This window comes from Pinus tabuliformis, chromosome 7 (genome assembly GCF_031772625.1).
Source record: "Pinus tabuliformis cultivar Carrire ecotype Pingquan chromosome 7, CPIR1, whole genome shotgun sequence".
NCBI classification, from domain to species: Eukaryota; Viridiplantae; Streptophyta; class Pinopsida; order Pinales; family Pinaceae; genus Pinus; species Pinus tabuliformis.
In genome coordinates this window covers 708,521,139-708,536,889 of record NC_142293.1, presented here as the reverse complement: position 1 = coordinate 708,536,889, position 15,751 = coordinate 708,521,139, and the positions used below count along the sequence as shown (strand labels likewise).

The 15,751-nt window shown below is 42.4% G+C and overlaps 1 protein-coding gene across 1 annotated transcript in view; it reads left to right on the top strand.

Annotated features, from left to right (window-relative positions):
- LOC149249474 (uncharacterized) overlaps nucleotides 1–15,751 on the top strand; it is a 176,110-nt gene that overhangs the window by 67,697 nt on the left and 92,662 nt on the right. Inside the window, exons 3-11 of the mRNA XM_089458704.1 lie at nucleotides 12,126–12,232; nucleotides 12,444–12,512; nucleotides 12,596–12,650; nucleotides 12,805–12,852; nucleotides 13,017–13,174; nucleotides 13,470–13,708; nucleotides 14,576–14,666; nucleotides 14,768–14,896; nucleotides 15,074–15,227. Of these exons, the coding sequence (XP_089314830.1) occupies nucleotides 12,126–12,232; nucleotides 12,444–12,512; nucleotides 12,596–12,650; nucleotides 12,805–12,852; nucleotides 13,017–13,174; nucleotides 13,470–13,708; nucleotides 14,576–14,666; nucleotides 14,768–14,896; nucleotides 15,074–15,227 (1,050 nt within the window). The remainder of the gene's footprint in view (nucleotides 1–12,125; nucleotides 12,233–12,443; nucleotides 12,513–12,595; nucleotides 12,651–12,804; nucleotides 12,853–13,016; nucleotides 13,175–13,469; nucleotides 13,709–14,575; nucleotides 14,667–14,767; nucleotides 14,897–15,073; nucleotides 15,228–15,751) is intronic.

The following is a 15,751-nucleotide window of genomic DNA, read 5'->3' as shown; positions in this document are numbered from 1 at the left end:
CCAACGCCTCAATGACATGGTCTACATCTACTACAATCTTCGATTGTGGGTGAGACAGCTTCAAAAACCTACTGATGTGGAAGCCATCTCATTGGACAATAGTGATATCACCTCTTCATCGAGAGTTGAGACTGAGAGGCCGATCATGGACTCGATCCCGGATTGGTTAGGTGTCGATCTAGAAGATGTAGCAGTTGCAGAGGAGGGAGAGCTAGAGATAGAGGAGGAGGAGCAACATCAGGGTCAGGAGGCAGTGGTAGAGCTGGATGAGGATGTTGAGGAGGAGGTGACACCATCTAGGATGGGCAGCAGCAACAACATAGCACAGAGGCCACCTCTTCCATCGACTTCTTGAGGACGATTGAGTCCATTTGATTTTGTATCCCCAGGGGCAGGGTCTTCTTCCTCTAGAGGAAAAGGAAAAGCCATTCCCTATTCTCGTAAAAGGGGAAGAGGATCTCAGTGACTGATTACTTGATGACTTTTAGATGACTCATGATATACATTTATTATATTTTTTGTTGATATTTTGACTCTTGAGAGTTGAGACTCAGACAGGACTCAAAATCCAAGAGTTGATTCACTATTTTGATATGTGATGTAGCACTATACTTCATATACATATTATATATTAGCTTTCTTTACATGTTTATGTGGAAATGCATTTATTTGATGTTGTGGATACTCTAGATGTTAAAAAAAATAAAAAAAATGAATAATTTTGTGTTTTTTTAATTTTGCCGACTTTTTGCTGACTTTTTCAAAAAACTCTCGACTTTGCCGAGTTTTTCAACTTTTGGACCCTTGCTGAATTAATCCCGACTTCAACTTTTTCCACATTGCTTCTACCCTCTTTCCTAGGTCTTATCACATAAAGTGAATTGCCTCCTTCTGGAGCCTTGAACCTAAATTTTATGTTTCCTGAAGAGCTCCTAGTGAGGTCATCTCACATATTATGTAATGTTCCTAATGGAATTATGCAATGAATAACTGAAGCATGAACTAGGAAACAACCAAAAATATTTACACACAAGGCACCAAAACACCCAATACAAGTTTTAGAACAACAACTAAGCCATTTTATTAAAAATATGGAATAAATGGGAGTACAATAATAAGGAACAAGTGCACTTGGGCTTGCATAAGCAAGTTGAAGCAAACCCATGGTGAGAAAGATGCCCAACGAGTAGAAACTTTGACCCCCAAATTCCCTCTGGCTTCCTAGAAATTGTGCCATTGCTGCTATTTGAAAATGGTTCGAATCCCTTATTGGAATACCCAGATTGGCCTAAAATTGTTGTTGTAGCTTCCTCTTAATTTTTCCCACATGACCCAGAAAGGAATTGGTCCCAATCCTTCACACCAAAAAATCCACAAAATGGAGCGAATTACCAACAACTATTGGTTGGAAAGAGACAACTATTTGAGCCCGCTAGAGTCCTTAGAAAATTCAGCCAAATTAATCTTGGTCTCTCCTCAACAAACCCGAAAAAACACAAAAAGGGTTGGGCCTAATTCCAACCTTCCAAAATCACCCCCAATTTGTGCGAGCACCCTCTACAGCTGGGTAATTTGTACTGCCTGAAAAATAGCTGCCAAAGCCCTCCAAAATTAGATGAGCATACCTCCAATAATTATCCTTATGCCCCCTTATAAATCTTTGTAAAGTTTTGTAGATGTTCTATGCTAAGAGCAATTTCACTTTTCTCACAGCAATCATACAAGTAGATAAGCAAAATGCAGATAGAACATATAAGCAGATCTTACAGAAGACAAATCAGAAACAAGAAAAATGTATGTGTTTGTTTCGGCGGTCAACAGGATGCTTCAACCAGCAAAGTCTCCTTTGGTCAGCCAGCCCAGCATGTGTCACAACAACCCTCCAACCAGTAGATGAGTCAACCCAAGTCAGTTCTACAAAAGTCAACGCTGTCCTGAAAAGTCAACGCAGGGGCAGCAAGCTAAAAGTCAACGCAGCAGCAAAACGGTCAACCCTTTGACCTCGATTTTTGTGCCAGGTAGTATGGCCTTCAAAAATCGAACCTCCCACAAGTTTTCAGCTTGTTTGGACCAAGCGTTGACCAAAGTCAACGCTGGTCAAACTTCTGCGAAACCCTAGCAGCAGAAACCCTAGCAGCAGAAAAAATCCTCTTCGTCCTTCCCACGTGTGGCTGAAATTCGTCCTCCAGGTAGCTCGTACTTTTTAGGATGAGAGAGGAAGATGTGAGTTGTTTTTGTGATCAAATTCTCTCCAACTTTTCCTGTATATATATATCTATCAATGAGGGTGTGTGACACCTCTGTTGGGCATGTGAGCCTACATTACAAAATTGGCTGACCTTTGCACATATAATTTATTAAGAATAATAAATTCAAAATATAAGTTCTGCTCATCGGATTAAGACTATTTTTATATGGATTTTACACCTCTCAGAAAGAGGAATCCAACAAAAATATTAGCCTCTTAATCTGAGCATCAGAACATGGAGTTTGGACCTAGTTGTCCAAATTTAACACTCCCTCTCAACTAGGGAGAACTCCATCTATTAGTGCAATTAACATCGTGAGTCATCCCGCCGAAACTTGCTTTGCTGGCTTCTTTATTTCGGAACAGAAGTGGGTCAGTCACAAAGACATCATTCCCCAACTGACATAATCAGTCCAGAGGTCCCAGACCTCACAAATCTTGATCCCAGATCAAGTGGTTGGACCATGCCATCCTAAATAGAGAGTACGGCAATCTCTGATGCGTCCATCAGTCTTTGCTAATAGTCTCTAGCTTTTCCACACCTCATTGGCCAAATGAGAGGTACTTCCCATGAGCCCTGAACTCAATGGGTAGGATGCATACGGGGCACAGATTAAATGAGTGGCGAACCAGCTCAATAATCACAAGGGTGGGGCAGAAGCATTATGAGTGCTTATAGCTCCGAGAAGCTATCCCCAAAGCCCCCCAGAGCTCCCAGAGCTCATTGTCCAACAGGACCCACATCATAGGGTCTTTCCACGACACCAAGACTCTCACGGAAGGTTAGGAACTTGACCTTCCCCAGGGGCTTAGTGAGAATATCCGCGACCTGCTCATCAGTTCCTATATGATCGAGCCTTACGGCGCCTCGCTGTACCATATCCCGGATAAAGTGGTACCTGATATCAATATGCTTGGATCGGTCGTGGAACACAGGATTCTCAGTCATACGAATCCCACTCTGATTATCACAGAGTATTACAGTGGTATCTAGCACATGTTGGAACAGCTCACTAAAGAGCTTCCTCAACCAAACTGCTTCACAACAGGCCATACTAGCAGCAATGTATTCGGCCTCCGCGGTGCTCAAAGCCACTGACTTCTGCTTCCTGCTCATCCATGAGATCGAAGCAGAACCAAGATTGAAACAGCATCCAGATGTGCTCTTACGATCCACCACACTGCCAGCCCAGTCGGCATCAGTATATCCCCGGAGTATCACACTCCCGGCAGTGTATCTCAGCCCATGGTTTATCGTGCCCCGAAGATATCTCAAAAGATTCTTGGCACCAACCCAGTGAAAATGATGAGGCTCAACCATCTGTTGACTCAAAGTATTCACTGCAAAACATATGTCCGGACGGGTGTTCACTAAGAACATCAAAGCTCCTATGAGTTGACGATACTCAGTAGGATTGGCCAAGATAGGCCCTGCAGCGCTGCCACTCAACTTCTTAAAGTTGAGTTCCATTGGTGTCGACACAGACTTACAGTCCACCATCCCAAATCTTTCCAGAAGCTTCACAATATACTTTCCTTGAGAAAGGAAAATCTCTCCAGGTCTCTGCCAGACCTCCAGGCCTAGGAAATAGTGCATCAGTCCTAGGTCTTTCATCTCGAACTCAGCAGCAAGCTCCCTCTTACATTGATGAATGAGAGGGTCATCACCTGTCAGGAAGAGGTCGTCCACATACAGCACTAGAATGAGAGGCTTTCCTTCCTCAACCTTAAAGTAAAGGTTTGGATCAACATTGCTTCGAGTGAAGCCCAGCTTCATCAAGTAACTATCCATCCTCTCATACCAAGCTCTGGGTGCTTGCTTTAACCCATAGAGGGCTTTCTTCAACCTGCAGACATAAGTGTCTCGATCTTGAACTTCAAATCCCAGAGGTTGTTCTACATACACCTCTTCCTTTATTGCACCATGCAGAAAAGCAGTCTTGACATCCATCTGATGAAGACTCCATCCTTGCGTAGCAGCAAGGGCTATGATGGATCGGATGGAGGTATATCGAGCCACAGGTGCAAATATATCGTCATAGTCAATTCCTTCCTTTTGAGAGAAGCCACGGGCAACAAATCTTGCCTTAAACTTTTCAGCACTCCCATCAGATCCATGTTTAATCTTGTAGAGCCATTTAGCGGTGACAACAGATTTGTCCTTCGGTCTCGGGACCACATCCCAGACATCATTCTTCATAATAGCCTCATATTCTTCATGCATAGCATCCTTCCAGACTTGATGCTTGATGGCTTCTTCAAAAGATCCAGGTTCAGATTGTATAATAGTACTCATGGCAGCTAGATACCCTTGGTATCTATACGGCTTCTTGCTTTCTCGGAATGTTCCCCTTGGGGCAGCATGACCCTCAGCATCTTCGAGGGTGTCCCTGAGCCATGATGGCCTCTTTCCTAGAGAAGGGGAAGGATCAATAGGGTCCATTGGCTCTTCAACATCAGGCATAGTCTCATCCTGGGTTCTTCCAGATTTCCAGGTCTTTCTTCATGGTTTTCTTCAGATCTAGGAAGATCTACTACTTTCTTCAGGGAAGCATCTTCGTCAAAAGTGACATCATGGCTTATCTCTACTTCCCTTTGACCAGGTACATAGACTCTATATGCCTTAGAAGTCTAAACATTCCTTTCTTCCCAGTAGCGTCCAGCTTACTTCTCTTTTCTTTCGGCACATGAAAATAGACAGGACATCCAAAAATTCTAAAATGTGAGACATCAGGTTTCTTACCAGAGAAAACCTCTTCGGGAGTTTTGGAGTCCAAAGCGGAATGAGGGCATCGGTTTTGAATGTACACAGCAGTATTTGCAGCTTCTCCCCACAGAAACTTTGGAAGACCCTGGTCACATAGCATGGCACGGGCAGCTTCCACAATAGTCCTATTCTTGCGTTCAGCAACACCATTCTGCTCAGGAGTATATGCAGTGGTAGTCTCCCTCTTAATGCCAGCTTCTCTGCAAAAGTCTTTGAACTCATTTGACTCATATTCAGTGCCATTGTCAGTCCTCAAAATCTTGATCTTCTTTCCGGTCATATTTTCCACCAAGGCTTTGAAGGTACGGAACCACATGAAAGCCTCATCCTTCTTCTTCAAGAAGTATATCCAGGTTTTGCGAGAGAAGTCATCAGTAAATGTCATATAGTAAGAACATCCCCCCAGGGATGTTACAGGCAACATACCGGAAAGATCAGAATGGACCAGTTGCAATATCTCAGATGTCTTTGTGACACTTGAGGGGAAAGGTCCCCTTGTATGTTTTTCCTTCAGCACAGCCCTTACATACACCTTTATGATTATTTCCAAAATCAGGCATCCCTGTCACCACCTTCCTTGCTTCGGGAAGAGCCTTGTAATGAAGGTGTCCAAATCTTCGGTGCCATAGTTCGGTTTGACGGATAGTATCACAAGTCATAGCTCCCAACGGACTCCCTCCAACCTGGTAGAGTGTACCAACTCTAAAACCAATTGAGATAGCTTCCTTGAAGCTCTTCTTCCACATGAGTACCTTTCCATCAGAGAAAGTTACATTGAATCCTTTGTCTTCCATGGCAGATACAGACACAAGGTTCTTATTCAATTTGGGTACATAGAGTACATCTTGTAGATGGAGAACTTGTCCTTGAGACAAGTGGAGGGTCACAGTCCCGGTCCCTTTCACAGGATAAGTGGCATTATCCCCAAGGGTAATTTCTAGATTAGTATCCCTTTCAACCATGTCAGAAAGTGCTTCCTTGAATCCGGTGATGTGTCTTGAGGCACCACTATCGATTAGCCAGACATCCATAGTGTCGGGCGGAGATGCAGCTGAGAGAGCAGATATTAGAATATACTCATTTCTTTTATCAACAACATTAGACTCCTCATACCTGGTATTTCTGGTCCTTTTAGAAGGTGGATGGTTTCCTTCAAAGTGAGCCTTCCTCTTTCCTTTGGATTTGTCATTTCTTTGATTCCCATTCCTTCGGTTGTTGTTGTTGTCGTCACTATCGGGAGAATTCTTCTGGAAGGGGCATTCTCTAGCATAGTGTCCAGTCCTATGGCAAGTGAAACATTTACCCTTCTTCTTTTGAGTCTTAGTCCTTCCTTTGTCCTTGGAACCACCAGAGTTCTTCTTTCGGGAATGAGCAACATAGGCAGCATTTCTTTCATTATCAAATTCCTTCATCCTTGTTTCTTCTTGCATACATCTAGACAGAAGCTCATCAAAGTTAGGGATGGTATTATTGTTGAGAATGGTAGTTGTGAATACTTGCCATTCATATGGAAGTCCTCCAAGTACGGTGAGAACCATCTCACGATCAGCTATTGTCTCCCCAATAGCTAGCAGATTGTTCCTGGTTTCGGTCAACTTCATAAAGAAAGTTTGAATAGACTCGTCTCGGCCCTTCTTCATATTCTTCAACTTGTTCTTGAGGAATAGCACTTGGTTCACATTGTTTACTCGGAACATAAGTATCAGTTTGTCATACATCTCCTTGGATGTGCCTAGTTCAGATATGTAGGCAACCAGACTCTTATTTATGGATTCCCTGATCAGCAGTTTTGCTCTGATTTCTCCCTTCTTATACTTGTGTTTAACAGCAGCAGAGGCATTTGATGGAGGTTCTTGAATCTTCCCTGTCACATGATCTAGGAGATCATGATCTTCTAATTTGAGATCTAATAACATCTTCCAGGCATGGAAGTCATCACTTCCAGTCAGCTTGTCATTCTCCCTGAATTCAAGCTTAGAGGAATCCATTTCCTTCGATGATGATTGCTATAGATAGAGTTTGTCTTCACCTCAGCTCTGATACCATGTAAAGTTTTGTAGATGTTCTATGCTAAGAGCAATTTCACTTTTCTCACAGCAATCATACAAGTAGATAAGCAAAATGCAGATAGAACATATAAGCAGATCTTACAGAAGACAAATCAGAAACAAGAAAAATGTATGTGTTTGTTTCGGCGGTCAACAGGATGCTTCAACCAGCAAAGTCTCCTTTGGTCAGCCAGCCCAGCATGTGTCACAACAACCCTCCAACCAGTAGATGAGTCAACCCAAGTCAGTTCTACAAAAGTCAACGCTGTCCTGAAAAGTCAACGCAGTAGCAAAACGGTCAACCCTTTGACCTCGATTTTTGTGCCAGGTAGTATGGCCTTCAAAAATCGAACCTCCCACAAGTTTTCAGCTTGTTTGGACCAAGCGTTGACCAAAGTCAACGCTGGTCAAACTTCTGCGAAACCCTAGCAGCAGAAACCCTAGCAGCAGAAAAAATCCTCTTCGTCCTTCCCACGTGTGGCTGAAATTCATCCTCCAGGTAGCTCGTACTTTTTAGGATGAGAGAGGAAGATGTGAGTTGTTTTTGTGATCAAATTCTCTCCAACTTTTCCTGTATATATATATCCATCAATGAGGGTGTGTGACACATCTGTTGGGCATGTGAGCCACATTACAAAACTGGCTGACCTTTGCACATATAATTTATTAAGAATAATAAATTCAAAATATAAGTTCTGCTCATCGGATTAAGACTATTTTTATATGGATTTTACACCTCTCAGAAAGAGGAATCCAACAAAAATATTAGCCTCTTAATCTGAGCATCAGAACATGGAGTTTGGACCTAGTTGTCCAAATTTAACAATCTTCAACCCCAGCTCCAATTCAAGCCTCCACAACCAATGTGCTCCTCTAATAATTGTGTAGGCCTAACCAAACCACTTCTACACTGGCCCAGGAAGAAGAATTTTGGCCTGTATGTAATCTACTCAGCCAACCCTTCAAACCACTGCAAAATCGCTACTAGGTGCCAAGAGAATATGCCTCTAAATTCCCGGAACCCACGTTGTCATGAAGCTCACTCCCCACAAGAGTGCGTGGTCCCTTACTGCACCCAACCTGCTCCTCAATAGCTCAAATTTCCTTGTGAAATCCCTCCGAAACAACTCCAAGAATGTAGCAAAGCTCCCCTAGGGTGGCACTCGAAGTCCACTGAAGTAGGAGTTGAGATCTCCCCTCGAAAATCTCGTGTGTTGAACAACACTCTATTGACCCAGCTAAACAACTTGAGCAAACAATGGTTCAGATATCAAATGAGCAAAAGATCCCAATTGCTGCCCTCACCCTTCTATTTATAATTGCTGCCTTACCTTTCCTTGTGGGTCCCTCCTCCAAATATTTCGACCTCCCTCCACAAAATCGATTTTTCCTCCAAGGTGTGCGTATTCCTTGAGGGGTGGCCCCCACATTCCACCAACTCCACAATTTTTCCCCTTTTTTCTAAAGTGGGGCCTTCTCTTTACCCAAAAGTCAAATATTCCTTTGATTTCTCCATTCTCCTCAGTTGTGGGCCAAAATATCCCCCCAATTGCCAAAATTACAAAAATGGAAATTCTTCTTAACAAAATTAATTAATTTGGGGACATTACAGTTCTCCCCACCAAAAATTGCTTGTCCTCAAGCAATGCCTGAAACAAGCACCCTCTCAATCAGCTGACCCAAACAATCAATGTACCCAATACCGGGGTCCCAAATGTACCACCCAACCATCTTTGATCTCTGCCCTGTCCTACCAGGGTCCCAAGCCATCCTGGTTAGTGTGAGGCATCCCGTGCTCCACTCACTGTCCAGCTCAGCATAGGCACCAAACGCCCTCTGCAGACTGCCACTAAGTAGAGTATCACAGTGGTATAAAATCTTGGTCGTCTCCTCGTGAAACCACTCTACTGAATAGTTTGTCTCATGCACTCCACGAGTAGACTCTTGAAGTTGCAATCCAACCTCTGTGGGGTTGAGTCCTTATTCGCATGAGCCTACCTCGATGTCCTCTGGTTGATCGACTTGCCACACTGTGGAAGTCCCCCATGCCATCAACGAATCACTGAAACCCGATGGAAGATCTGGATGACCCTCCCCTGTAGAAACCAACTCACCCCTACGGATAGCTGAACTGCTAAGTACTGTGACGCTAGGGTCCCACGTTCATCGCAGAAAGAAACTACCCCGCGGACCCCGCAACACTATGGTCATCACTGACTGCCTAGCATGCTTGTATCAGAGCCTCCTCCCCAATAACTCTCGGCCATAAGATATGTGATGATCGAGGCTAGGCCCAACCTGCTAAAGCGACTCAATAGTGCTAGCGCCTAACACTCTGTGGCTGGCCCCAGTCCTGAGCAACAATGTGCGTCGCCATATGGTGAGGGCTTCGGTGATCCCCCATGTGTCTGCCTGTGAATGAATCAGATCGCCTGTTATCGTGACCTTTCTCATTGAGAAGTGGGGTATCCCATCGCCCCATTGGATCCGTGGATCCCATAACCATACTGGAGGTCCACAAATCCCAATCCTCACTGCCTGTTGCTGTGATATGTTGCTAGCTGTTGGGACCCCTCTGTGCCTCGTCTCTAACTCCTGCATGTATCCAACAGGTAGGCATCAAGCGTCAAGAACCTGTGCCACGAATGGCCAACAGCTCTGCACTTGCCAAATCACACAGCAAGATCTGCTACCCCAGCTCCTGATGATGTGCCTGAGTACTGTTGGAAGCCTAGGCATCATCCTGCCAACAAGGACTACCATTCCCCGTAGCTCACGCTCACCTAACGCTTCAAGCTGTCCAGCGGAAAGAGCACCATGCAGCTCCCTCTCGGTCACCTCCCTAAGTGTGAGCCCCAGAGTGGAACATATGCTACCTCGACAATAAACCACGCCATCCCAAAGCCTATTTCCGACAACTCGTGCACCCACCAAACATCTCAACTGGAGAGTCTCCTCCCTGCCCATGACACGTAGTGTCTCATCCAACTACCTAGGGTGGGCATCCCATGTCCTGTTGCCCGAACGGAGAGCATCGAGGGGCAAAAACCAAATGCTCTGTGAATCTAAGCAACATTGGAGGATGATGGTTAGATAGGTCCCCAAGGGTATGATCGACAGTTTGCAGGGATACTGAAGAGTAATCCTATGGACGACCCTCTCTCCCCTGGGATCTACTGATAACCCCCTCGAAGACTTGTCTCCACTAAACATGGCATCACTAAATGCTCCACAATGTCCTCATCAATCTTAGGTGAGTTGCATCCAATAGTACACCTAATGCCCCTACCCATAAGTCTCCTTGGAGGCAACGCTCCAAGAGCCTGCTGTGCCGCATGATGTGCCACTGCATACCACCAAGTATCACTGCACTCCTCGACATGCCACTGTATGCCGCAACTTATCCTTGTACACCACTGGATCATCCTGCCTACTGTTGTATCACCCTGTACTGTCGGGTGTCCCATATGCACCAATGCATCTGTCGCCCCACTAACAAATCCAATGTGGTGTGAGTCACTACCCCTACTCCATGGTGTGACCCCATGCACTGCGACACACCACCATGCACCTTCGTGCTCACATGTGAGCCACTGCCCAATGTTGTACGCCCCTACATGCCGATGGATGCCATGATCTAAAGCTGAGATAGTACGCATCAGTCCGCACCCTACCAGTATCGCCACCTCCACTGTCGCATCACCATTCCCTCTGATGCGTGGACCTCACCTTCAAATCCTCCCTAAGAGACACGAGGGGTGAATCCCCATATGTACCAGTGGCGATGCCCTAAGAGACACGAGGGGTGAATCCCCATATGTACCAGTGGCGATGCCACCGTTGTGCTGCTCCTCCGTGACCACTGTGCCCCACATAATTGGGGAGAACCCTCGGCTCCATACGAGGCATTGTCTGGTGGCCTACCAATGCCACCTCCTCCGACCAACTCTTGCTAGAGTATGCTAATCATTCTGTGATCCCATGTACAACCATTGTATCAAGACAACCCAAGGAGTCTATCCATAAACTGGTTGGCCACTGGTGCTGACGTTGTCATGAAGCTCACTCCCCACAAGAGTGCGCAGTCCCTCACTGCGCCCAGGCTGCTCCTCAATAGCTGGAATTTCCCTATGAAATCCGTCCAGAACATCTCCAAGAATGTAGCAAAACTCCCCGAGGGTGGCACTTGAAGTCCACCGAAGTAGGAGTTGAGATCTCCGCTCAGAAATCTTGTGTGCTGAACAACACTCTATTGACCCAGCTAAACAACTTGAGCAAACACCGGTTCATATATCTAATGAGAAAAATATCCCAATTGTGGCCCTCACCCTTCTATTTATAATTTCTGCCTTACCTTTCCTTGTGGGTCCCTTCTCCAAAGATTTCGACCTCCCTCCACAAAATCGATTTTTCCTCTAAGGGGTGCATATTCCTTGAGGGGTGGCCCCCACATTCCACCAACTCCACAAATTTTCCCCTTTTTTTCTAAAGTGGGGCCTTCTCTTTACCCAAAAGTCAAGTTCTCCTTTGATTTCTCTATTCTCCTCAGTTGTGGGCCAAAATATCCCCCTAATTGCCAAAATTACAAAAACGGAAATTCTTCTTAACAAAATTAATTATAATGGGGACATTACATATTAACCTTCGAACATCTATCATAAGTGGCCTCTTTCCTATTGGGACTCCTCCCATCGGTAAAAGTCCGTAAAGAGCAGTGGGTTTTCGTTGTGGTGACAGTGGGCCACTACTCCATTGTGGCTTCTTGGTCTAGTTTATGCCTTGTAGAGTTTCCCTGTCCAAGGCCTGCTAGATTTTGCTGTAATAGGCCCTAGGCTAGTCATTCTTAGTTTCAAATTTTCTTATCAAGGTGAACTTTAATTCCTTCCGATATTCTATGGAACTAAGTGCGTCAGCCTCAACACTAATTTAAGGTTTCAGCATTGTTCCACGATTACTTCGATTTCTTGGAGTTAAAATAGATTTTTGATTGGATTGCATTCTATGTTGACCATTTAGACTCAATGTTCTCTGTGAAATTTACTTATGGAAGCTTTTTCTACAGGCTTTTGGTATCCATATCGTAATATATTTGCTCTGATTGATGAGCTTGGCATTCGACCCTTTACAAATTGGACTCGTTCTGCCCAGTATTCTCCAAATGGGCTAGAGGTTTGCTCTTTGGACCTTAAAGATGTGAATTTAGCTCATATGTTGCAAGTGCTTCTTCAAGTAGTCAAATTAATTAGTAAAATATCTTGCTTATTGTCTATGTTCTTTTTGGATTCATGACCCTTTTGTCATCAGGCTGCAGCAAAATATAGCAAGCCATCTATCAGATTTGTTGAGAAATTTTGTCTTACTAAGGTTTGGGGAATTGCAGGTTGAATCCCCAATATTTCAGGACCTTCCCCGCTTGCCAAGTCCTCTGGGCACCTTTATTTATACGCAGGTGACTCTTGTATCCTTTTTTGATTTTCCATACCAGGATGCTTTGAGACAAATGATGTGCCTGACTGTCTTCATGAAATGCAGTTCCAACGTCTACCTTTAGCTGACCGTCTAACTTCACTTGCACTGATGTATGCAGGTAATAAATTTTAGTGCAGCTCAAGTGTACTGTGGCTTTTCCACAACATTATTATTTGTTGTCTTTTTATTTGATATAGAAAATACTTGCTTTAATCCAACCATGCCATACCCTACAATCATCCAACTGATATAACTATCCTTTTGTATCTCAGTAATTGATTTTGACAACACTGACAGTGCTTGGAAAAATTATGACAAACGTAAGTACCTAAGCCAGGAATTAAATAAGCTGTGCCTATATTATTCATTTCACTTTATCTTATGAAAAGAAAATGATGTTGATTTAGACAACCCAAGTATTTCAAATTTGGGTTTTACTTATATTTTCATAATGGGATTTGAATGACATCGTTCCTCTTGGCAGTGACAGCACGGGAACTCTTCAGCAAATTTGGCTGTTCAGAAAGGGTTTATCAGGATGCTTTCAATCCAATGCTTTTAGTTGGATTGTTTGCTCCAGGAGAGCAATGCAGTGCAGCAGCCACATTGGGAATGCTGTATTACTTCATCCTGGCTCACCAGGTTCACTGTCCCTGCTTAAAAAAAATCATTCTCTAGTTGAACATAGGACTAATGCAAAGGAAAAGTTGTGGAAGAAATGAATTAAGTAAATCACTTCATACTCCAGTCTCTTTGTTGACATTTTATTTATCGGTGTCTCCTTTGTGTTCAAACTTCACACATATCATACTTCCTAAAATGTTTCTTGACCAGGTGCACAATAGTGCTTTCTAAGTGTCATTTTATGCATGCAATACATACCTTTTTTTGCATTTTATTTTAGCTGACAATTTTCTGATATTGATATGCTTGGCAGCAAGATTTTGATGTGGTCTGGTGTCGTGGAACTGTTGGAGAGAAAATATTTAAACCTTGGATTGAGTTCATGAAAACACAAGGTTGTCAATTTCTTGCAAATAAAAGAGTAACTGATTTTCTGCTGGATGAGAATACTGGAACCATATCAGCAGTAGCTTGTGGAGATGAGTTATTTACAGCCGATGCTGTCATATTTGCAGTTGGCATCACTGCACTACAACGGATAGTTTACAATAGGTGTGTTTCACTGCAATTTTTTTTCTTTTTTGCAATGATGGTTGAGGTGCAGTGACTTTGAAAATGTACACACATTTCTTTTTAGGAGATGAGGAAATGTCTTTATAGCTATTCTTTCACACATTTCCTACAACTCCAGGTTAGCATTAGCATAGTCAACACTGAATAGACAGACACGTACAACTTTTCTAAAAATCAGATGAACAATGTCATAATATCATATTATACAGCTTTTGTAAAAATCAGATGAACAATGTCATAATATCATATTATACAGCTTTTGTAAAAATCAGATGAACAATTTCATACTGTAGTAATTGTGTCTATTTGATGAGATCTAGTCCCTAAGGTCCTAGTGGAGCTAGGTAAACTATGAATTATTATTGTTACTTTATTTCTCTTATCTCATTAGTGTATAATTCATAGGGTGTTTTGTCCCACTTGATTGCGATCTAAATATGTATATATTTTATTGTAACTCTAGGAGACTGGGTCAATCCTGATCATTTTCCAACAGTTTTGTACTTCTATATGTAAATAATACAAAGAAGGATGTATCGTATGTGTACATTACAGCAAATCATGTGTACTCTTGTGTTCTCATGTGTGAGTATTTGCATTGCTAGTTTCCGCTCAGATTATAATTTTATATGCAAGGGCATAATTGTAAAATGTTAAAGCATACAAGTTTAGATTCTAGAATGGTATCCAATAGAATTTGTCTAAGTAGTTTTTGAAAAATAGGTTCATTTGTCATTCAAGCAAGGAATACTTTTCTGCTTCCAGTGAATTTTATGTGCAGTGGAAACTACTTTAGTTTGGATCCACTGTTTTTTATATACCTGATGGACTACTGAATTTATGTAGTCCAGTTCTGCAACAAAGAGAGGAATTCTTGAATGTCTTAAACTTGGGAGCTATTGATGTGCTTGCTGTAAGGCTTTGGCTGGACAGGAAGGTGAACAGTGAACACTTACATTGCTGCCTGGTAGACTGAATTATGAATTTGATTTCTTTGAAACTTCAAAATAACTTGTCCTTGATTTCAACAAAAAACAGGTAAACATTCCAAAGCCAAGCAATGCTTGCTTTGGTTTTGACACTTCAACTGGTTGGACTTTCTTTGATTTGAATGCTCTCCATGATGAATATAAAGATGAACCTGGTACAGTTGTAGAAGCCGATTTTGTAAGTGTAGACATTTCCATACATTCAACTTTATATGCAATAACTGTGTTGGATGACTTGGAAATCTAGGGTGCTTTTACAATATGCCATATCTGACTCACTTTTAACTTTTCATCAATCATAGTGGTTTGGCATAATGGTGGGTTTCTTTTTTGATATATTTTCTTTATTTTACAGTATCATGCAAATCAGTTTTTGCCACTTAAGGATGACCAAATTGTTGAAAAGGTCAAAGCTTACCTAACAACATGTATTAAAGAGTTTGGAAAGGCGAATGTGGTAGATCAAGCAGTTGTTCGATTTCCTAAATCTGTAACTCACTTTTTTCCGGGTATGAAATCTCTAGAGTTAAATTCTCATTTATAGCTCTCCCTTTTATATCTTCCAGATGCAGGAGAATCAAGATAGGTGAATTTTGACATTATCAAGATTTCTGAACAACAAATAAATGCTATATAGTTTGCTTATGGAAATCGAATTCAAACTAATTTTATGAAATTATTAGATGTTTTGTACCACTCTGATGCTATCACAGGGAACATATGATTAATTGTGCTGAAAAAATGAATGAGAAGGAATATTGAAGACAAATGCTATATAGTTTGCTTATGGAAATTGAATTCAAACTAATTTTATGAAATTATTAGATGGTTTGTAGTATGTACCATTTTGATGCTATCACAGGGAACATATGATTAATTATGCTGAAAAAATGAATGGGAAGGAATATTGAAGACTCAAGAGTCAAAACAATTATAAGGATATGGAGATACACACTGGGTAATTAATAGGGTTGTGGATATTTTTGAGATGATCAACATTTTAAGTAAAAATATGAAATTCTATTACCATCTT